Below are 23,234 nucleotides of genomic sequence, written 5' to 3'. Positions count from 1 at the left end.
AACAAAGGACTTTTCCGCTCGCCCTAGAAAAGATATCCTTGTTTGTTTGTTGTTGTTTTTGCTTTGTCATTCATGTTGTTAACCTCTGCTCTTAAAATGTGAACGGCGTGTTCTGGCGAGAAATCTGGAGACAAGATGCCAGCCTTAAAGAACGTATCAAGGCTTATTCATGGTTTTTCTTCCACAGCAATTATACAATTACAACAAACAAACTTTACTCCCTCCTTAAAACTGCAGCGTGTAACATTTAAATATAAACAAACATCCACTGCATTCAAATTCACTCAGTGCTAACGAAGCCTCATCGGCTTCACATGACTCTCTGTGCTTTTCATCATACGAAGGGTTTAGACCCTGTGTCCCCCGGTGACATTCCTGCACTCCACACAGGAAGTCATTTGCTTTATGTCAAGAGGGAGCACCGGCAACGTTGGTGACATGAGAGGGCTGCAAACACGTTGGAGTTGAAGTGAATTTGGAAGTGAATTTTACAAAGTTCAACAGTTTGACCCGGTAAACAACATCTTGTCCACACCCTCCCCTGCGCTGCCTCTGCATGCACTTTCTGATAGTACGTTTGACATAGTATTCAAATAAAGTTTCTGTTTACAAAAAAACAAAAGAGAATAAAAATACCTACAACTAACAACTGCAACAAAATTCACCATAGTTACACATTTAAAGGTCGCTGCACATCTATAGTATCCTATCAGTCACAGGTCACTGCAGGACAATGACTCAATAGCAATATACAGTATATCGCAATATCATTTTCTCCAATAGCAATATAATACCTCAACTGCCTCAGATGTGTGAAAGGTCAGATTGTTTAACCCTTAGTTTTAACGCTGCAGGCTGCACCCTTGGTACATTTCCCCTTTGTCTATCCTGGAATGGAGTTGTTTTTTTTTCGTGGCATGCATAGACTGATTCTCGAGAGACTTTTGTGGATGGCATGCCTTAGCATGGAAATCTGCCAAGTTATTTATGGTTTTTTATACACTTTTATACACACTGTTAGAATATATGTGTTCAAGTTTACGGCGTCAGAATAAATGTTTTTACAATTTCAAGCCTTGGAAACTGTTTGATCTGTCTTTGTGCATCACACAAATTCAATCTTATTTCAAGAATTTTGCTCAGGTGTGTTTATAGTTAGGGTTATATAGTAACACAGTATAGTGTTTAATTGTTTTCTGCCCGTAAAGAAGCTTAAAACAACAATTATTTGGTTTCTCCATCTTTTTCTCAGCAGCTCAAATCAGTCTCTAACTGCCTGACATCAAATGTGATCATCTGCAACATCAACTCGTATTAAAAGTTTAATTGTGACAAGTCATATTTGCTGACCTCACATGACATAACTATCGCTTTGTGTGAGACAGAAACTGCAACAATGAGATAAATGTGGCACACAGCTCCAGTATATATGCAGGTTTGGAAATGGTCGCAGATACAGAGACGTGTTCATATCCGAGTGGAGTAATGTCTTGGGATAAGATGAAGTGCCTCCCGAGCTTAAGCTGCTGTGGGTGTCTGCGGAGAGAAATTCCACACAGGGCCACATTAAGAATTAAACAGCATGTCCTCCATCATTATCTGAACATCATGTCTGGTGTCTTTTATAGACTCCTCTGATCATTTGTCAACCATTGAGAGTGACTGATGATATAAACTGTAGTTGAGTGCTGGGCCCTGCATGCTCAGTGGAGATGGGAAGGTGAGGGATGAACCAGGCTTATTTTCACTACTGCAAGTACCATGGACAGTAGGAAGAATTAGAGCAAATAAACCTGTTTAATTTTTCAAAAATCGCTTGACTATTTTCTTAATAACAGCCTGACCTGCAATAAAAATGTTGCTATTTTACTTCCAAGACATTGGAAATCTAATATTTGTGTATTCTTTACACAAGAAAGGTGAGAGGAGATGACAAGTTGACAATAATAGAACATTACATGAATGTTAGATATCCGCTGACAAAGTGTATGAGAGCGAGCCTTAGTTAATCATGGCTGAAGCTCCCTGTTTTGCTTCCTTGTCTGGGAGAAAAGTGTCCACACCAGCATGTCTCATCAATCTCCTCTTTCCTTTCAGCTGTTTATATATTTTTTAACACATCTCCAGTGCAGACCCTTGTTTTTCTTTACCTTGAGTAGAGATTTTTTTGACAGGGAGTACTTTTTAGGTTCAAAATTGTTCAGAGCAGTGGCGATTGCTCTAAGACAGCAAGGGTAGCTCAGCTACCTCTAAAATGTCAAAGTCAAATACTATGTACTGTGTTGTTTTTACATTTCAATACTAAATGTGCGCTACAGTGCGATAAAACCACTTGAAGCTCAGCTTCAGGTGTTCAGTATGGGATGGCATTTTCACTGTGGTGAGCTCGACAGCGATTGGGCAAATGTCTCTTCCGGGGAAGCTCAGCTTCTCTGGGAGTCAATGGAACAGTGGGCGGGGCGTGGACAGTTGGCAGTTTTTGATTGACAGAGTTGCAGAAACATTACATGACATTTTGCGAGGGAAGTCTGTCAACAATTAGCTGGTTATTGTGTGACATTTTCATTTGTACATTGTACACTGTAAATAAAAACACTATTATAGCATTTCATCCATTCATCCACCCAAATCCAAGGGGTGCTGTGCCACAGTTAAATTAGAGTGTCCAATATCCCCAAATCTGAAAAACAACACACACCCGGGGGAGTATTATAGCATTTCAGTTTGACTTAATTTTACATTTCCTTGTTCTAATTGTTCATTTGGAGAAATGATGTATACATAACTGGGCCAGAAATGTTGTGAAAGGTGTTTTTGTATCTTAACCTAACCAGGTTACCCACTGTGTCAAATCCTGCACCACATTCATAACCAAAAAAATGGTTAGCATTGCCCTCATTTCAGACAGAAGTGCAGCAAATGGTACCAAGAGTATCACCACACTGATATGCATGTGTTGACGTATAATAAATAATTTAAAGTTGGCTTAGAAATCCGAGCCCAAAAATATCTGTGTTTGCTTATTGCAGATTTTGAAAAAAAAAAAAAAGGATGTGGAAGCTAAATAACGTACCACTGGGGTACAAATACCGATGGACAGCTCACCACTTAACTCCTGTCATGTGGGAATATTCGCTGTTCATCATTAACCTACGCTCTCATTTGAACCATGAAGATTCACTCAACCTTGCCCAACGTGAATGATTCATTTATTACGGTGCATTCATGAGTTCACTGACAACTGGTGTTTTATCTTGTTTGAACTACTTATGGGTCTGTCTGGTGGTTAGTGCGGTGCCGGTAGTGTACAGTGAGGTGTTCAAAGCTTGAAAACTAATGAGCTAACAGAGCTACAGGCTGCTGATTAGAACTGCCGAGTATGCAATAATGTCTGGTGTGCTTTTCATTAAATGGGAGTCCTTTCACATTAATCCTCTTGTGCTTTGATACATTGTTACTAGCCACGCCAAATTAGCTCTTTGTTGCTGCTTTGTGTGTTAAACACTGCAGTGATATCGCTGGAATCAAGACGTTTTCAATGAAAGTTGCACTGATGGTACAAGGAATACCTGTGCAGTACAACATCCTGACCGCTGACTACCACATATAGAACTTCTTTTGGTGCATTATTGCAAATTGTCAAGTCACCTTAGTCTCACAACTGCTTTCGCTTGGGCATTTCTGTTTTGATTGGGTTCTTTGCGCGAGTAAAGCGAGCAAACACAACCGGCGACTACTTGTCTGGAGCTAATGCTAGAGCTAACTATATTCCTAGAAAAGTGCGACCAACAGCTTGAATCAAGTGACGCACACACACATAGTTTCAGATCTAGTAGTGAAATTCCCTTGCTCAGTTTCCCTTCTCTTTGTCTGGTGTCACTCACTTGACAATGTCTGCTATAACCTCAGTACATTGGAAGAGTCCGTTTGGTTTTTGCACTGTCATGTCCCAAAAATATGTGAAATATTTCAACTTCAGTGACCAAAGCCCATCCATCCATCTTCTACCGCTTTATCTTCCACCTGAGAGTCGCAGGGGTCACTGGTGCCAAGCCCAGCTGACCTGTCCAGGGTCACCAGTCCATCCAACAACCATCCACTCTCACACCTATGGTCATTTTAGTTCAGGTTCAATTTGGCATCAACTGGGCCGGACCAGTAAAATAATAGCATAATAACCTATAATTACACACATTTAAAGTTTTTCCCTTTGTTTTACATTTTAATGAAATATCTTTTGACAAAATTTAACTAATAAACAACAGATCACAGTGGATCTACAAAGGCATGAAACATTTAGTCACAGGAACTGAAGTAGTATGCACTTGAATAAATTCATCCTGGGGGCCGGATTGGACCCTCTGGTGGGCCGGTTTTGGCCCGTGGCCTCGTGACCAAAGTCAATGATACAAATAATGTGTGTCTTTGTGGGATTCACCCAGTTTGTTCGCCCCACTTTGGTGTAAACACACCACAATTCAATAATACACAGTTTCCTCCAAATAATAGCTGCATATGTGTGTTTGTATGAGCTTCCTATGGGGGTTACATAGATATAAGAAGGCCAGTGTTAAAAATATGTAATATTTTCTTGGGGTAATTTGGAAAAACCAGTTCAGAAACAGGCATTGTTTGAAGCTGCTTTGTCTCAGCAGTCTGGCTTTCTAAGCTTTAACTCTGCTCCTTTTTTTCCTCCTTGATTTTATATTTCAGAGCTGAAACCCTGAAGGCACTGGAATTTTTTATTTCAGTTCTATCACTCAGCTCCCTTCTACAGCTTCTACAAGATAAATTAGTTACACTTTAAAGTCCCTCTCCTGCTGATTAAGACTGTGGGAGCCAGTAGTTATAAAGTCAAATTAATCACAAGTTCACTGAAAGAGCAGCACTGTAACTAGTTTATAATTATACCATAGAAAAGAACATTTTCAAAAGGAAATACAGCCACAAACCACAGAGGGGAGCAGGAAGGATGAGAGGGGATGGGTAGAGACGTGAGGTGAAATGAGGCCGGAGAAAAATAGGTGTTAAGGTGAAAGAGAGAGAGAAATAAAAGTGACAGAGAGTGAGGTAAGTGAGCCCTTAAATTGCATTGTAACTTTAAATTACAGATTTAAATGTATCGCAGGCGCCTGAATGCAATTGAAATATGTTGCTATTACAAAGAAGGCTGTGGTAATTATGTTTTTAGAGCCACAGTGATTATCGTGTGATCACAGCCGGGAGCTGTGCTGCTGACACAGTCACAGCCTGCTGTAGAATGAGGGAGGCACTTTCACTATAGATGAAGCTTCAAGCAAGAGTCCACAACAGCAGTTTTGTAATAACAAGACAAACATCACATTCATTTAGCAAGAAAAAAAAAAATGGCTCCCATAACTTTGCCGGTGCTAAACGCACAACTGTGCACCACCATGTCAGACCAAAAGAGATGGGATTGTGTGCGTGTCAGCCGCGTCGACAGGGAACTAGGCATGTAAGATTAAGTATGCATCAAATGGCTTATGGGTGTGAGAGGAGAGAGAGAGAGAGAGAGAGAGAGAGAGAGAGGCTTTCGAAGCTTTGGAAGTAAAACCAGATGGTCGCATTCAGCCCAACGATTTCTACCGGTGGCTTGTCTTGTGCTGCGTTACAGTTACAGTGGAACTTCTCAAGAAGCTTCTCGAGAAACTTGAGGTGAACAGAGTTTTGAATATGACGGAGAAGGGGTGAAATGTGTTAGTCTTGTGACCATGGCAACAACCCAGTTTAACGATAAAACAAAGTGCAGTGAAGTCTCTGCACGAGAAGCCAATTCTTTTGTGTCCTGACGTCTTGGTCCTGCATGTCCAACATCATTGTTGGTAGCTTTTTTTGTTTGTCTGATTCATTATGTGGAATTGGCAGCAGAGGCCATCTTTGAAGGAGAAATTACTCCAAACATGAGCTTTTTTTTTAAATGTCCTTTTCTTCTTTTGACCTGATCTAGAGAGTGATTGGATCTAGGGCTGCAACTAACGATTATTTTCATCATCGATAAAGCGAGTAATCGTTTGGCCCATACAATGTCAGACAATTTTGTTAATCAGGGTTTCTCAAACCGGGAAATGATGATGTTCTCGAAGGTCTTGTTTTGTCCACAAATCAAAATGAAGCTGAAAAATGGGAGAATGGGTGAAAAATTCAAAAACTTGGTTTAATAATGAAAAAACAACCTCAAACCGATTAATCGAGTAATTGTCTCAGCAAGTTTGCTAAGAATGCACGAGATGGAAAGTCACTGGCTTTGTGTCCTAAAGTCAAATCTTTATGGTATGCTCTGTGCATAGTTTTTCAGGCCTGGAGTCAACTGGCATGTCCTTAACTTTAAAGCTCAGGAACACTTTTCACTCCATGACAATGGCACACAAACAGCGTGTGTTTGATCACTACTACACAGGCTTTGGCGGCGAAAGCCTTCAGTCGTACAGAAAGGCAGCAGCACCATCAAAGGCAATGCGATAACATCTTCAAACGAAAAGAACAATTGAAAATGTGTCGGAATGGTTTCAATACAAAAGACAGCACGGACAGGAAGGGACAACAAGAGAATGTCAAGTTTATTTAAAGGCATTAAAAAAGTGTATACAGGTTTTATTTTCGGTGTCCCTCCTTCAGGAATTGCTCTTCCACATTCACGGCCTGCTGTTCATCTGTTATCACATCAGTGCATCGGCCTCTCAAACCCATGTTGTTATCTCCTTGTGGCATCACTCAGAAAAAGAGCTGGGCTCTTCAAAGTTGTGAAACACAAAGTTAAAGAACTGAGAAGCAACAGTTTTTCTTTTGTTTTTGTATTTTTTGCCTTTTGAATTATTTTGTGTCTATGACCATGGTGAAATACGGCTTCCTTTTCCTTTTGCTCTGCAGGGGTGTAATCGCTGCTGTGTTCTTTACGAGGGTTTACAGGAGATCCTTAATTTCCACTCAGAGGGCTGCTGGCGAACAGCAGAGGTTCAGCACTGGACAGCTCCCCAGTGTGAGTCTGCTGCTGAATACATAGAGGACGGCTGATGGAATACCTACGTGGGTGCATAGTGGTTGCCATGGTTACCTTGGCGAGAGCCCTTGCATTTGTCCAGCTCTAGTAGTTGCAAAATAAATTGTTATCGTGTTAATGGAAACAGGCTTTCATGTGACATTTTCTCCTCTTTTGTTCAAGTAATTTAATCCCAGAACACTCTCTGTTGTCTATGAGGAAAATGCATTCTATGAAAGGAAATGTAACCTTTCCTCTTGTCTCCTTTTAAGTTACTCTGTTAAGACACTGTTTTGTGGTTTTTGAAGATCGAGAACAAACACAGAGCTGTGTCTCGGACATAAAGAGCAGCAAACATCATAATAATCAAGAAACCACTTGTGAAAGTCAAAGACTTTAAATCTTTGTCCTTTTGTACAATGTTAGTGTGTCAAGTCATCAATTGTCTTTCAAGGTGAAATGGACACTTTTTGTCATTATGATGTTAATTCTGATTGCACAGTGTAATAGTAATAGAAAAAAAACGACACATACACATTAAAATTGTCTTTCTTTCACTATGTTATTCTCTTAAGTTATCGTGCAGCACTACATCACAGCACCAGCTTTGGGGAAAATGTCGTTGAAAGGAGAAATAAAGAAGAAAATGTTCTTTCCGGTGTTTTGCTGCTGCATCACAATAATATCGTGGATCACAATTACTTTGGTCAAGATAATCGTGACATGGAATTTTCCCATTGCTACACATCATTCCCTCATTCTCTTATAACCGTATTGTTAGTAGTTGGCACTGTTGTGTCACTTTGGTCACTTTGGTTCAAAGGTGACAGCGGCGCGTCACCATCTCGTTATGAGCAGAAACCAATTTAGCCTCATTTAGAGTCAGAGACAGATAGAATTTACGTAGATCCAGTGAGAGGAGGGATGAACCCGCACAGCTGCACTGCAGAGATGCGGCTGTCCTCATTCTTTCTCCTCCTCTGTCTCACACACATTTCTCCAAGCTTTGTGCTGTGTCGGAATGCCCTGCAGAATCATCTAACCTCCACATTTTTACTCTCTGCTAAAGGAACAAATCCTGTGTGACTGGAATATGAGAGGAACAGTTCTTTGAGAGAATATAAAAGAAGCAAGGCTTGCCTCAAACCCGCTGTCATGCTCCCACATTCCCCTCTTTGTATAATTTAAAGCTTTTTTATTATTAATTAAGGTGATTGCTTCAAGCAATCAGCCTCCTGTCCCCTTTACATAGTTTCCCTTTTTCCAAAATACATGTTTTTGAAAACCAAAGTAACTGCAAAAGTGCATTCTAAAACGTGTGTGTCTGTCGGTGTGTGTCTGTGTTTGTCCGTGCACGTGTGTCTAATTTGAATATTTTCTGCACTTTGAATGTCCCGAATGTATGCAGTCAGTATTCTCCACACACTGGTTTGACTCCACAGTCAGCAAGGGCTTTGAAAAATGAAAGCATAGCCGGATGAAAAGAGACTCGCAGCTGTCACAGTGCTTTAAGGTAGCAACTGTCTAATGTCAGTGTAAGGTAGAGGGAAGGAGGAAGTGGAGGGAAGACAGACACAAGGGAGGGCAAAGTAATTAAATGTCAAAATTTCATAGGCAATTTCATTACGTAAATATCATACTTTCATACTTGTTGCCTTTATTCAGAGACCTTTAGTTAATGGATGTGGACTGATGCTTTGGAAGGCAACTGGCAAGTCTGGCTTTTTTTTTTTTTTTTCAGTGCAGAGTTCACAACTTAACCGGGACATGAAGTGACACACACAAACACACACACATGCAAGTGGCAACTGGTAAACTGTAGGAATCTCAGCACCCGTTTGGAGGCGTTAACCTTCGTGATTTGGCCGGTACAACGCTGACCTTTTGCAAGCTAAGGTTCAGAGGCGGCGTCACCTGCTACAGAAGCTGAGAACAGCCATAGTCACTACGATAATGTGTCTGTTTTCCCTCGAGATCATGAAATAATCAATTCAGTATCAGGGGATAATGGTCCCACAGTCCAAAAACATGCACATTTGGGGATTAGGCAAATTGGACACTCTAAATTGACCATAGGTGTGAGTCCACGACCCTCATGTGGAAGATAAAACAGTAGAAGATGGATGGATGCCGTTTCTGCCGGGTGAAGAGGGCGAACCCTCAACTGTAGGATGCTGCACCATGTGCTTTTCAGCAGCACCGGGGACATGAACCGCTCACATCATCTGCACCGCTTTGCACCGCTTTCACGCACAGACATCTGTCTGCGAGGAGGTAGAGGCTTCTGATCAACTCGGGTGGTTGATTAATGCATATCGCATCTCAGGTAGCACAGACACTGTCTGAGAGACCGCAGACACAGAGGAGCGATGTGTCGTAGCTGCACGTCAAGTGAGACTGTGTGCTCATGTCTCATAACTGTCAACTCCTGGTGCTTCTGGTTCTTATCTTTAAACATGAGTTTAGCACATTCTTAAAGGTTTCTTAAGCCTTTCTCTTTCAGACACTGGCTTTACAGCTTTGTTTTTTTTTATTAGCAGTATTATGATCTTCTTTTGAGGCCACACGGTTGGTGTAGTAGTATTTCCTTTTGTTCTCCAACCTTTCTCTACCGTTTGTCACCTAAGCAGCTGGACTCACCGGGAAGCAACCAGGTTACAGAAGACATTTTCATTTTCCCATACAGTTATTTTTGCAACCAGTGGCGTTGCCCCTCTGGCGGCCAATCCATATATTGTTACTTCCGTTTTGGTGTCAGGCAGGAAACTGCAACAAACTGCATTCATTTTGTTTTTGTTTTCTATGAATACACACATTTTCAGCACTTAGTCCAACTCTCTTGTCCTCTTTCTGCCAAGCCCTCCCCCTCTGTCTCGATTTCGCTTGCTAGGGTGCACTGGTGGTTTAAACACGATCCCACTGATAGGACATTCTGTAAACATGTAAATACTAGCAAATGTGGTTTTAAAACAAATTCCCTGTGAAATGTAATGAAGAGTTGTGTGAGGAAATGTTTTTTTGGGAGACACAGTCTGACGAAAATGTGCAATGTCATGAGACATTATGGCTTCGATAACGCAGATGTCCGCGGCTTCTCAACAATACAACAATACTGCCATGTTTCAGTGAGTCTGAAAAAGAAAATATCAGCCCCATCCGTTAAGGAATGGATATATTGCTGTTACAACAGTTTTGAGATTGGACATTTCACCCTGGGCTAGCAGCTGTGTAAGTAACATTAAATTCAATCTAGCATCAAACCAACACTTCTGTGTCAGGGCCATGCAGTAAAAGCAGCCTCTTATGATGTCTGGTGGGCAGTCATTTATTCCTCTCAACTCACTGGTGTAAAACACACACACACACACGCACACACAAAGACAATGTTATACCCAAAATCCACTATTTCAGCATCAGCATGTCCTCCACAAAGTTAATGTGAAGCAGTTGTGTGTTTCTCCCCCGCACAAACTCACACGTTTGTCCATCACTTTAGTAAATGGAGCTTCATGAATATTTAGTAAGGGTGAAATTTAACACGGCAATCAATTCATCCCCTCACACCTTACACACACACATACCTGCAAAACACGGGTTTAAATACAAGCCATTCTTTATTTGCTATCTCTCTGTCCCTTTCTGTTTGTTCACCACTTTTTTTTCTTTTTTTTTCCCTTAAACCCTCCTTTTCCCCTCACGTTACTTTCACTCCCTCATTCTCTTTCTGTTCATGTCTGGCTGATTGTAAATAGTGTGTGATAGCTGAAGATGGTGGAAGCAGCTAGTTGGCCCCAGGAGGCCTTTCTTTCTCTTAATGACAGGTTGGCTTTCTGAACACATGAATATATTAGTGGAGAGGGAGAGACTTTAGAGGTCTACAGAGAGAAAGTGAAAGAGAGAGAGTTGGTAAAGGATTTGTGAAGGACACACGCAGAATAATGTTCACATAAATCTAGAGAGCAGAACATGCAGAATAGTCAGAACTGAAATCAAACTTGCAGTGACTTACAATGACAAAGGTGATGCGGCATCGCGGGTAATTACTGCAGCGTTTCTTTCTCATGATTCTACTGATTCATCATTCTACTGATACGAAGAACTTAGACACAGTGGATCATCGGTGTGAGATGTGGCGTTCATGGGGATTCATGTAGAAATTCAGTCCAGCATCAAACCAACACTTCTGTGTCAGGGCCATGCAGTAAAAGTAAAAGCAGCCTCTTATGATGTCTGGTGGGCGGTCCTTTATTCCTCTCAACTCACTGGTGTAAAACACACACACACACACACACGCACACGCACAAAGACAATGTTATACCCAAAATCCACTATTTCAGCATCAGCATGTCCTCCATAAAGCTAATGTGAAGCAGTTGTGTGTTTCTCCCTCACACTAACTCACACTTTTGTCCATCACTTTAGTAAATGGAGCTTCATGAATATTTAGTAAGGATGAAATTGAGGAATTTGAGGCTGTTCATTATTTGTTTGTGAAAAGATACTTAATTAAATCCAAAACAAAGGAACTTGGAGTTCTTGTTGTCTAAAGGTTTTTTATGCTATTATTATTCTGGTGTGGCCCACTTGAGATCAAACCGTGCTGGCTCCTGAACTAAAATGAGTTTGACACTCCTGATATAATCTATCAGTTGTTTTGCAGACCCTTGTGTGCCACGATAGGTCCAAATTCATGATGTGTGTGTTGTGAGCTGGCTATGTCACAGAAGTGCCGGTCAAAAGTATGAAGGGAACCAAGCATCGCGGTGTAGCTTCTACATGGTGAAGCTAGAAACACTGAAGTCCGTTGATTTGCTGACAGAGAATTGTCAACAAAATTGCGACAATAGAGGAAAAAAGGGCCTGCAGGCTTCTCTCAAACACAAAAGCGTGTCGCCAGCCTCTTGCCAAGGAGAAGAAACATAGAATGCTGCTCGTGCTCCACCGTTGCTCTTAATTTACTGTGTCACGTTCTCGTCCTTTGTGGAATTTATTGGCGCGCGACGCTGTGTCGCGCTGATATGACTCACGCTATTTGCGTAACTGTCACAGCTGCATAAATTGCTATGTAATTTACATATCCACCCAACACACACACACACACACACACATACCCCGCGGTGGCAACACAAGCCAGAGCAGGATGTACTGTTTCACACCGCACTGTGGTGAACTGAACTGTACAGTATAGCGTTTGGTGGAAACATGGCTAAAATAGGTTATTTGGTTTTTATTGCCTGACAGATATTATATGAAAAGGTCTCATCTATTTTGACAGTTTTCAGTGGTGAAACCTGTGTGAAAGTATCTGTGATGACATGGTTATCCATTTAGACAATGTTACATTGCTGGTTTGCTATTTAAAAACCACCTGTACGCTTTTCTCTTGGCCCTTTGTTCTTTTTTCTTTTTTTCCTCTCCGGCAGTATTATTTCTCACCCTCTCCTTCACTATTACACTTTGGAGGCAGCGTGTGTAGGAGGCTGCTGTTATGTTGCAGTTCCTCCTCTGTCCTGGCAGGCAAACATTGATGGTTTGTGTGGGTGAGAGAGGTCTGACTCTTCACACGCTGCCAAGATCAGGAAGGAAAGGGAAATCGGGGGGGGGGTGTAGTAAGGCTGGTGCATCAAAAACTACAAGAAATTCATTAATTATTCAAATGTGTGGCTTCATAAAAATATTTTAGTGAGCTGTTATCTTTGCCCATTTAACACTTTAAAGTATGATGATTCTTCTCTTCTTTTTTTTCCTTCAGCCCATTCAGTACTAAGAATTGTAAGTCCATCCATCCATCTACTTCCGCTTTGTGGAGGGTTGTTGGTGGGGGGGGGGGTCCATCACAGGGCCACGTATAGAGCAAACAACCATCCACTCTCACACTCAGTCAATTTAGAGTGACCAACTGTGGGCGGAAGCCAGAGAACCCAGAGAAAACCCACACACACACGGGGAGAACATGTAAACTAGGGCTCGAGTGCTAACCAAATATGTCACTAAATTATAAGCTGGCCCGAATAAAAATCACCAACACAAGCTTGCGAGCAATAAATTGGGTTTTCCTGAACCAGAAATCACATTACATGTGACTTTCTGGTGATTAATTGAAATGAGATGATGTGAAAATTTCATGTGTAGATGAAGCCCAAGAAGTTTCACTGTGATCATTGTAAATGCAAGCTTCACACACACAGAAGGAACGGAAAGGAAAGTGACACAGAGACTTGATACTGTGAGAGGGAGAGGAGACAATTCCAAACAGGTGTGACTCGTTAGGTCAGGTGCAGGTAACACTGAAGACACATGACACACGACAAGCTGTGAGTTTCCAAGTAAAACAAAACAAACAAACGTATCCTCCATTGTCCTGATAATGGCAATGTACAAGGATTGACTTTTTATGTGAGTGACTTTTTACTCTGTGCAAACAAAATGTCCATTCCATTCCAATACGAATGTGGTTATAGGATTAAAGCACAGGGAGTAATCTATAAGGATTAAAAGCAGGAACGTTCTTGTATGCATTGGCGTTCAACTATACAGTATAACTTTAGGCTAATATTGTCGTCTTTTCATGTTCTCTTCATATTGCAAACATCCTAAGGCCACATGCATGAATGGAATTAGAATTGTCTGTAAATTGAGATGCACACACGGCAGACTGTAAGGACACAGCTGCTTTTTTCAATACTTTTCTTCTTCTTTCAGGCGTAACGTTCTGGAAGGTTTTCAAGGAAATAGGTTCATTTAAAATAATAGGTTGGTACTGACAGATCTTTTTTTCATTTGGGGTGGATTTAATTTAATTTTTATTTTATTTTCTAGTTTCATCCAAGTTTTAAATTAATTTTTCTAACATTGGGCCACTGCCATAGGGAGCCTGTTCCAACCTACAGACACTAAACAAAACACTACAGAGGCAAACAGCACAGACTCACATGAGAATAAAACAGATTAGACTGAACCTTACTGAACACAAAATGATCATTATTAATCTGACACACAGGACTGGGAGCTCGGAGACTAATACACAAGGGAGGACGAGATAATTGAACAGAGGGTCAACACATCAAGGTGGGGGCGCTGACAACCGCAGGGGACGAAAACGTGACAGCGACAAGACGTCACTAACAAGAGACGCGGTGTAAAACAAGAATTAACGAAGTAAACGCCATAAAGATACAAAACCAGGTGTAGATTATGTGTTGCTGGGAATCCTGGGAAATGTTGAGCACGGCTGCCAGCAAGGACACAAGGAAAAACTGAGTTTGTTAGACGGACTCTTTCAAATAGAAGCAGAAGTCAGCGTTAGCTTTGAGAACCGCTCACTCCCTGCACCAAAGTCATTTGACTGCACCCAGGATTTGTTGATCCACTGCTGCCTCTGTCAGTGAGTTGTGATATTATGACTTTGGTGGAAGACATTTTTGGTTTGGATATATCTAAATGACACAGACCAACCAAATGATGAGCGGCAGACATGTCAGATCGTCCTGGGTCTGGCAGGTTTCATCTGATTCACAGGTGTTGATGATCAAAATGCATTTTCAATTCATTCTGACAAGGGACCTAATCTTCACGGTCGAGTTATTAATAATTTTCAAAGCATGGGGAGTTTGTAATTTAAAAGGAAATGAGTTTTTGAATTCGAATTGCTTCAGTTGAGACAGCTTTTTTTTGTTTTGTTTACTGCGAGTTTCAAGGCTATGTGTTCATTCCAGACTCTAATCTATGTAAAAACACACAAACTGTGTTGCTGCAAGCAAGAGAGAGATTTAATTTATTTCCAACCATGTTCCTTTTTGACACTAGATATTGTGTGACTTCTTTTATTTTCAGAGATAAAAAGCTGTGAGAGTGTGCACGGACTGTGTATCATCTCTATGATTAGATCTACCGAAGCACTACATCTGGGTTCGTGTGTGCGCGTATTTGTGTGTGTGCTTCCAGTTGGACCAGTAACTGGTGTGTGAGTGGCAATTTAGGCTTTGAATTAGATAATTGATCTGTCATTCAATTAGTCTCAGTTGTCTCTCAAGGGGCAGATGCTGCCGTCGGGTAAAAATGAGCTCAGCCAATCAATGAACAGCTCCCACTGGGTCTGGAATGACAATAGCTATGTCCCTGCAGTCTGTAGGTCTGCATGTGATAAACCAGTTTGGTGGTTTAGGACAATAGACTAATCAAATCTGGAATTTGGATGCTCGTTGTACTCATTTTATTTCATCAACTGGACTAAAGATAAAGCCATTAAAAGTTACCTTGAACATGGTGTACTTGTAACCATGGAGTCAGTGATGAGTTAAGTTGAAAGATTGAGGATTGTGTGCGGTATGATACCATATATTAGATGATTGGTGGTAGATATCTAAATGTTACATGATAGATGCTCCACTGCACCTGATTCAAAGGAGTGGGTTGTGCAGGCTTTGGTGGCGCTTGATGACGAGCTGACTGTTTGAATCAGGGAAACGTCTAAAACATGCAGGATTGGGAAACACTGTCTTAGCCCCTTGCCCAAACCTTAACCATCACAACTAAATGCCTTAGATGAAACCTAACCTCAACCCCATTCTTACCCTAAAACCAGGTCTTAACCCTCTAAAAGCCCTTTTACGTGTGACAGAAAGTTACGGACCAGCCAAAATGACCCAACCACAATGCAAATCTTAGCCATAAACTTAACCACTTCCTCAGATATTGGGTTCTGCCTCTTTAACACATGCAAGTACACACACACTGTGTGAGCTAGTCATTTTGTTGCTTGATCCAAACTGAGTCTTCACTGCTGGGCTCCTATAAGGTCACAATACAAACCGTCATGGCCCACAGACCAATGCCACCAGTGAACTCGGAGGCTGCATTTGGAGCCTGATTGTCACAGCACAGCAAATCACTGATCCTATTTTGCAGGCTCCTCCAAATGCTTCTTTTCATTACCCTTCCCAATCGATACCAAGTCTCAATGTACAACAGAGTTTTGTTTTGAAAGGAGATGAAGGTCCAAATAACACACTTTTAAATAAAACTACCAGGCACCAATTCAACCCATCATGCCCCCAAAACACAAGTTTGTTTTTAAAATATTTACACACTATGTGAGGTGTCATCAGTTATGTTATAAGGCGACAGTATAAGGGGAAAAATCACTGTAGATCAAGCCATCTCATTTCAGCTTAGCCTTCACAGACTTTCATTGGCCGCACAGACAGTGCCCTTCAAAAGAGGCAGTCCCTGAATTTCTAGTCTCTCACATGTGCAATAGTTTACTACACATGCGTCAAAGGGCATGGTATTGACCTGCAGTACTTTTTGTGGTATCACTTCCCCCTGTATCACCTAATATCAAAAATGTAATCAAATTTGATACCTGAGGAGTTGATCTCATCAGTGTCTGTAAGCCAAGGCGCCGCACTGTTTGACTGGGATCTAACGATGCTTGTGATCTACTTAACACATGTGTGTTGATGTGTCTGTGTTGTTGTTTTTTGAGCGATTAGTGCTTGTTTGATGAATGAAATTAAATTTCTGAGTGCATGGAATGAATGTCTGACTGCAGGAAGACGATCGAGGCAGCTAAGACTTTTAGCACAATGTGTAAGGCAATTAAAAACAAACAAAAAACAGATTTGATAACATTTATCAAAAAACTATCCTTCAGGAATCCACATTGATGTCCAGGTGTTGATACTTACTGGACATTTTAAATCAGTTCCTAGCCCTATTCAAAATCCAATGGTAAAGATTGCAAGAAGCTAAATATTTGAGTTACTGATATGTTATTATAAATGTTCTCATGTGGAGCTACTGTCACACATGGTCTTTAAAAGCCTTGCATGTGTTTTCCACTGTACATACCAAGACAGTGTGACGTGGACTACGTGTGGAGCCTGTACGAGCATACATTCTCAGCCTTCTGTGTCCACTTATATCATGTGGGCTTAAGTATGTGGGCTACAAGTGGCCCACTTGTAGCCCACAGTTAAATCCAGCCTCCAAGTGCTATCTCTAGGTTACGAGATTGTTTAAAGAACAAAGGTTGCATGTGTGTGTAATTGTTTTCAAACCCCCTCCCCCCATTTTTATTTCTTTTTTTTCAAATGCAAACGTTAACTACAGTTCAACTCTACAGATACCCGTCACTGACGCTAATAAAATAATAGAATTAAGTGCCCAATTTACACAATTATAAAAGTCTATTGCTTACCTATTAAAAAAAGAGAAAATGGCCTCTCCATCAGCACAGTAATAAAAAGCTGGCATTGGCAGTGCGATCATTGGTTGTGTGGACACAATCACACATTTTCTGTGCAGGATGTACAAATGACATGTTTCCATTGTTTGCTTAAAAAGTGATAAAATGATGGTTCGTCTACAATTTAATATGTAGACTCATGTCATACATAGCTCATGCACATGCTGCAGTTATGAACCAGTTCATCAGTTTGTCAGAAAAGTGTCAATGAGAGTCATTAACTGTTTTGTTTTTTCTCCTTCTTTCCCTGCAGACACATTGAGAACTGGACGGGTCTGCAAGTCTTGAAGAACATGGACTTGGAGCTCTACACTGGCCTAGAGAGGCTGTAAGTGCCAACTCATTTCTTTCACTGCTTTCAGACATGCACTGAAACCATGGACATTATCCAATTTCTCTTGCCCGCTTCCATACTAATCTCTGGATAATGTCTGAGTGAACTCAGGTGAGAGTGCAGCAGCAGAAACAGTCGGGGAATGTGTAACCGTCCTCCTGACTCCTGCTGTGCGCTCGAGTCAGGCTTCACCTCCTCGCCTGCCTGCTGTTGTGAACACATCACACCCAGATCATTTTCTGCGGTGCTTCCTTATACATCAGCAACAGCAAACTCTGGAGCATGTGCAGACATTTGGAGTTCATGTCTGCAATCATCTTTTGTGTGTCTGTTTGTTTACGATGTGGTGTAATATAGCAGCAGATTTCCACTGCTGCTGCTGCTCCTCTGTTCCTGTGCATCAGACTAATGCCTGCACAACAGTTTCCCCCAAGGTTTCAGAGCAGTATAAAAACATAGTGCTGATAAGAGACCAAAAAAAAACACAATTAACACTTGCCTCTGTTGCCTAAAGCAGTTAGATAGCTTCTGAAATTGCAGTCCAGTTAGTCATATATTCTCTCTATGTTTCACTATTCTCTCTGTACTATACATTGACTTACTCAGTTTCACAACTGCATGGACAGGAGGATCACAAATGGTGCTTTAAAATAAATAGATCTATTGTACATGTTAGTAAGTTAGGCTGTACTTTTTAGCTACAAAGTTCTTCTGAGAGAACTTACTACTTTTCATTCAAAGGAATTATGAATTAGCATATATACCTGATTTGTCTGTGTTTGTTCTTGAAAACGTTATTCAAGAGTGGATGAGTTCTTATTCAGACCTGGTATTAACAACAGCATTCACACATGTAAAAATGTATAAATCCCACTGCATTTTTTTTTTTACAGTGAAACTCATTTCTCAGTGACCATGCCTTGATTTATTTTTAGTCACTGCCAACAAATTTCACATATGATTCATTTTTCCCTATGCTTGAAAAACGTCTTTTATGTTACAGCTGTGGGCGCGTTTTGATTGACTCAACCCTTCTTGACTTGTTTCTTTCTCGCTACCTGTCGCTCTTACACACACACACACACTGTTTGGATTTTTAAAATTTAGTCCTCCGAAAAGGCTTGACAGGAAGCACACAGCCCATTGGTAAGTAGCAGCAGCTAACTGGGAAATACGATGTTTAGCTTATAAATACATGTGCTGTGTTAATGTTTACCGCAATGTTAGGCAGCTATCAATTATAAGAGTTAGTCAGGCAGTCATAAGAGTATTAATTAGCGTTCGCGATTAGCGCTCGGCTAGTATTTCCGCTAGCATTTCCGCTAGCTGCCGTTAGCATTGTTGGTTAGCGCTGGGCTAACTCCGTTAGCATTCTCAGCCAATAATGTTAGCCAAGACAATAGTATTTTAATTAGTTGGGTTGTATGTAATTCAACATTACTGTTATGTATAAAAAGGGGACATTTTGATTGCTTATATAATAATATTATATAAGTTACAGTTTTATTGATGTTGTTATTACATGTAACTTTTTGTATTTGGTTTGATTTTTGTTTCAGGTTTATGACCTGTGGTCACCTGTAGCTTTTGATAAAAAAATAAAAAGAAGACAAAGGACAAACACGAGTTAAAGCATTTGTGTGCTTCCTGTCAAGCCTTTTCAGAGGGCTAAATTTAAAAAATCCAAACACACACACACACACACACACACAAACAGTGTCAACAGATACATCTGTACACTGAGACTGAGACTAAAAACATTGTTTGTGCTCTTATTAACAGATGGGATATGCTGTATTTGCATTCAGTGTCAGGGAAATGAGATCTCATTGGGAGTCTTCACAGGTGTGAACCATTTATTTGGATGTGTGTGATAATACCAGGTTCGAAACAGGTCCTTTTCGTCATTACCCACTATTTTCCAAGGTCTTCAAGTAAAATGTGGTCAAATGTGGTTTTTGTGTAACCCTGCTTGCAGGGTGAAAAATGTAACCTCTTTTATGGAAAGATACTTATTATTCCATAATTCTGGTCTATTGCAGTATGGTCAAACCTACAAACAGCACTGTTAGCTTAAAGGCTAAAATATTACTCTTCTTCTCTGGCTGTGGTCCAGTGACGGCTAAAAACAGGCAGTGAAAAGCAGAGGATTTAAGTTCTATTGAATCTGAAATGGGAGCAGGAGCACATATCCTCCTCTCTGTGGAAAGATTCCAGTTCTCCAGATGGGCACAGACACTGGCTCCTCTCCCACTTATAACTAACTGATTAAAACTAAGCTGCAGTTCTGCTGCAACTTCATTTTCACCTTAATTTCCAAAGGAGCTATTGTGGGAGATACTGCCAACAGTTGGCTGACTGTCAGACTCATTTTAGCCTTCATTCTTAAAGTAGTTAAAATTGTTATCTAGGTTATTTGCTTTTCTTCTCACTGCAAATAAAGTAACGCACTGTTAAATGAAGAGAGGACACATTTGATCAGGGATGTTTCTGAAGGCAAAAGATATTTGTGACTCAAAATGAGAGGGTTTGGGCCACATGACGCCTTCCCTTAGTCTCAGTTGGATTAGGAGTACAACAGAATGCATCAATTGGCAGGATCTAGAAAATCGGTCAACCTCCCGTTGTCTCTCATCTTTGAAGATTTTTTTTTTTGCCAGCATTTTTTGGTTTTCTTGTCTGTGAGCACATGACTCGGCTGTCAGAGGCACCAGCTGCACACAGTCACACTGGAAACACCTCTCCTCCTGGCACCTCACGTAACACCTGCAGCATTATGTACTGTGAACCCTTATGTATGGATCATATGCAGAGTTATGTAGATGGTGCACTCATCCATGTGCTGTGAACACGATGCTGTTTGTAGGAGTCACACACGGATGTTTATTTGTCACTGTCTCCAGGATTTATACAAAATCAACAGCTTAGACTGTGGATGTGATTTAGAAATAACCATCTTCTTTACTGATGTCCTCTATTTATTTAGTATTCTTTTCTGTCATGCCTTTATTTGTGCAAGTCTTTCTTCTTTGACTCAGCATTTTTTTTTGGTGGTTCTTAACATTTTGTGATTCCCCCACCTCTACAGTACCTGACTATAATTCATAGAAATGCACCTGAAAGATATTCACCCATGTTCTTGTCTTTTCTCCTTTGTGTGTGTGTGTGTGTGTGTGTTACAGCACAATTACAAAGAGTAGCCTGCAAACAATCCGTGCTAATGTCTTCTCCAAGAACACCCATCTGCGCTACATGTGAGTATGCTCTCTCTCTCTAATACACACACATAAACTCTATTGGCCTATACCCAATTCAAGCCCTAATCTTTCCCTCAAAAAGCACTTTAAACATTCAAAAAGTCCTTAGATAAGCCTGAATCAAAACTTGAGACACACACACAGTGGCATACTGTGGTTGTTAACTATCACATATAGTGAATATTAACCCTTTTTACACACACGCAATTTACATCACCGTAGTTACGCGACGGTTTTTGCTATTGGAAAAATTCCAATGGTTTTTGAAAGCTGAGAAGTTGCACGACAAAGCCAACGTGTGGTTGTTACGGTAATTTCACTCACACTGTAACAGGAAGCCGGAGAATCAGCGTCACCTTTGAGAGGCGAGAGTTGGAAAAACGCCTGTACATAGTTACCATTTTTTTGGCCTGTTTTTAGACATTGAGACAAAGACTCAAACAAATATTACATTAAATATGTTTCATACTGTTCAAATTTCAAATTCAACATGCAACATCTGTTGTTCGTTTACAACTACTTTGATAACCAGTGGGGGTTAGGACCAGAACACAGACTCAGAGCTGAGCAACAAACAGATTTATTTGGAAGGAAAGATTGGCAGGAAGGGGTAGAAGATGGCAAGGCAGTAGAGGGGTCCAAAGACTGCAGAGGAGCTGAGATGTGGGGGGAATGATGATGGCAGGTGGAGGGTAGCGGTGAGGAAGCCGGGAGAGGAGCGGGTCCAGGGAGGCTGCCTGAGCCTGGGACCCGCTCCTCGTGAGAGAGTGACAAACAAGGAAGGGAGGGGAAATGCAGGAAAAAACAGACTGCCAGGCATGGATGTGACAAGTACAGCTTCATTTTAAATTGTTTATACACTATTTTAACATGCAGTAAATTGTAAAACAACTGCCAGATATTCAAAGTTATTCTGGAAAAATGGACAAAAGCACACTTGCTTCCCTCTTTTTTGTTTTAAATCAGCTACTCTGCCCCTTGTTCCTAACAGTAAACAAATACTTCCTTGAACTCTCTTAATGACCACATATAAAGCTCTGAGCCAGATATATCAAGAAGCTGAAGGATGTGGGTTTTTATCCTCACAGATCCAGTGGACTTGTTGAAGTGAGATATTATGTTGCAGTACACATCTCTTCACCACATCCTCGCTTCAGTTGACTTTAAACTTTTAACAAAATGTCAACATCTCTGTCTGTTTTCTGTGTAACATGAATCAAATATGGCTCCCATATGAACAGCATAGCAAATGTCCAAAGACTTTGGTGTTTGGTGTATATTTTTTTTTGCTGTATTTTTCCACTCAAATTGAGTGGTTTCTTTTTACAGAAGCTGTGTCTGAGAACAGTGTGTTGAAGGCCTTATCTAGGGCAGAAGAGTAAATTTGCATGATTATTATTGGGCATTTGGCAGGTCATAATAGTGTAGTTGGCAGCAGATTAAAAAGGAACCAAGGACAAGAACATGGACTTAACAAATACACACACAAAAATAATGTGAATAAAATGACCCGGTACCAAGTTATCTCTATATAAATATGATAGTTCCACAAATTTTGTGTCCAGTTGTGGTTGTGGGTGGTCATGGAGATGAAGGCAGTTTGGAGGTCATCGAGTTATTTATTGGGACTGCAAAGAAGCTGCAGGACAAGAGTAATGCATATATTGTGTAAGATGTCTAGCTCTTTCCAGTCTGCATGTCAAACAGTCCTTGGTCAAAACATTCATTCATAAATTGTTCCTGGCGGTTTTGTGAGTGGCATGAGAGATGGACAAGCATAAGGCACAAAAATATGGTTATTCATCAATGTATACCGTAATGTCTTTAACCCTCTTATGACCATCATGATATTCAGGCTGTCTGGATTTATTTTGATTTTATGGCTGTAGAATTGTCGAAAAAATGTTCAGTGAGTGAGTGCTTCTGCCCCTTTTTCCAAGATAACTTTCAATATCTGGCAGTTATTCAACTGTTTAGGAATTACACTGAGAAGCTGATGTCACAAATCGGTGACGCTCTGGTGCATCTTGTCTGTTAATGGACAGTTGTTCCACGGAGGTCCTAAGGGCTACCATAATGACGTAGTATATGGGCGCAAAGCTTGATTTCTCTGCTTTCCCATAGTAGTTTTTTTCCAGTAGAATTTTCTAGATATCACAAATGTTCTAGGAGTTATGGTAATGAGAAGTATACATGCTAAATCCTGTTGGCAACGATGTAACGGAAGGGTTATTAGTGGCTGTCGGTCGGTGGGTGGGGTTAGTGACCTTTTATCCCTTTTCCTTCTAAGCCTCAAAATGTTTGTCTGGACCTTTTTGCTTATTTTAACCATGAAGGGGCCAGAAAATGTCCTGTGCTTTTGCCCATTTTCCAGAATAGTTTGCAATATCTGGCAGT

The 23,234-nt window shown here is 40.8% G+C and overlaps 1 protein-coding gene across 2 annotated transcripts in view; it reads left to right on the top strand.

Annotated features, from left to right (window-relative positions):
* Positions 1 to 23,234, top strand: part of ntrk3a (neurotrophic tyrosine kinase, receptor, type 3a) — a 95,012-nt gene that overhangs the window by 11,278 nt on the left and 60,500 nt on the right. For both annotated transcript variants that reach the window (XM_058646465.1, XM_058646464.1), the window contains exons 2-3: positions 17,500 to 17,574; positions 20,763 to 20,834. In XM_058646465.1, the coding sequence (XP_058502448.1) occupies positions 17,500 to 17,574; positions 20,763 to 20,834 (147 nt within the window). The remainder of the gene's footprint in view (positions 1 to 17,499; positions 17,575 to 20,762; positions 20,835 to 23,234) is intronic.

The sequence above is a fragment of the Solea solea genome, chromosome 12 (genome assembly GCF_958295425.1).
Source record: "Solea solea chromosome 12, fSolSol10.1, whole genome shotgun sequence".
NCBI lineage: Eukaryota > Metazoa > Chordata > Actinopteri > Pleuronectiformes > Soleidae > Solea > Solea solea.
The sequence above is the reverse complement of the archived record's forward strand: the minus strand, read 5'-3'. Positions and strand labels throughout refer to the sequence as shown.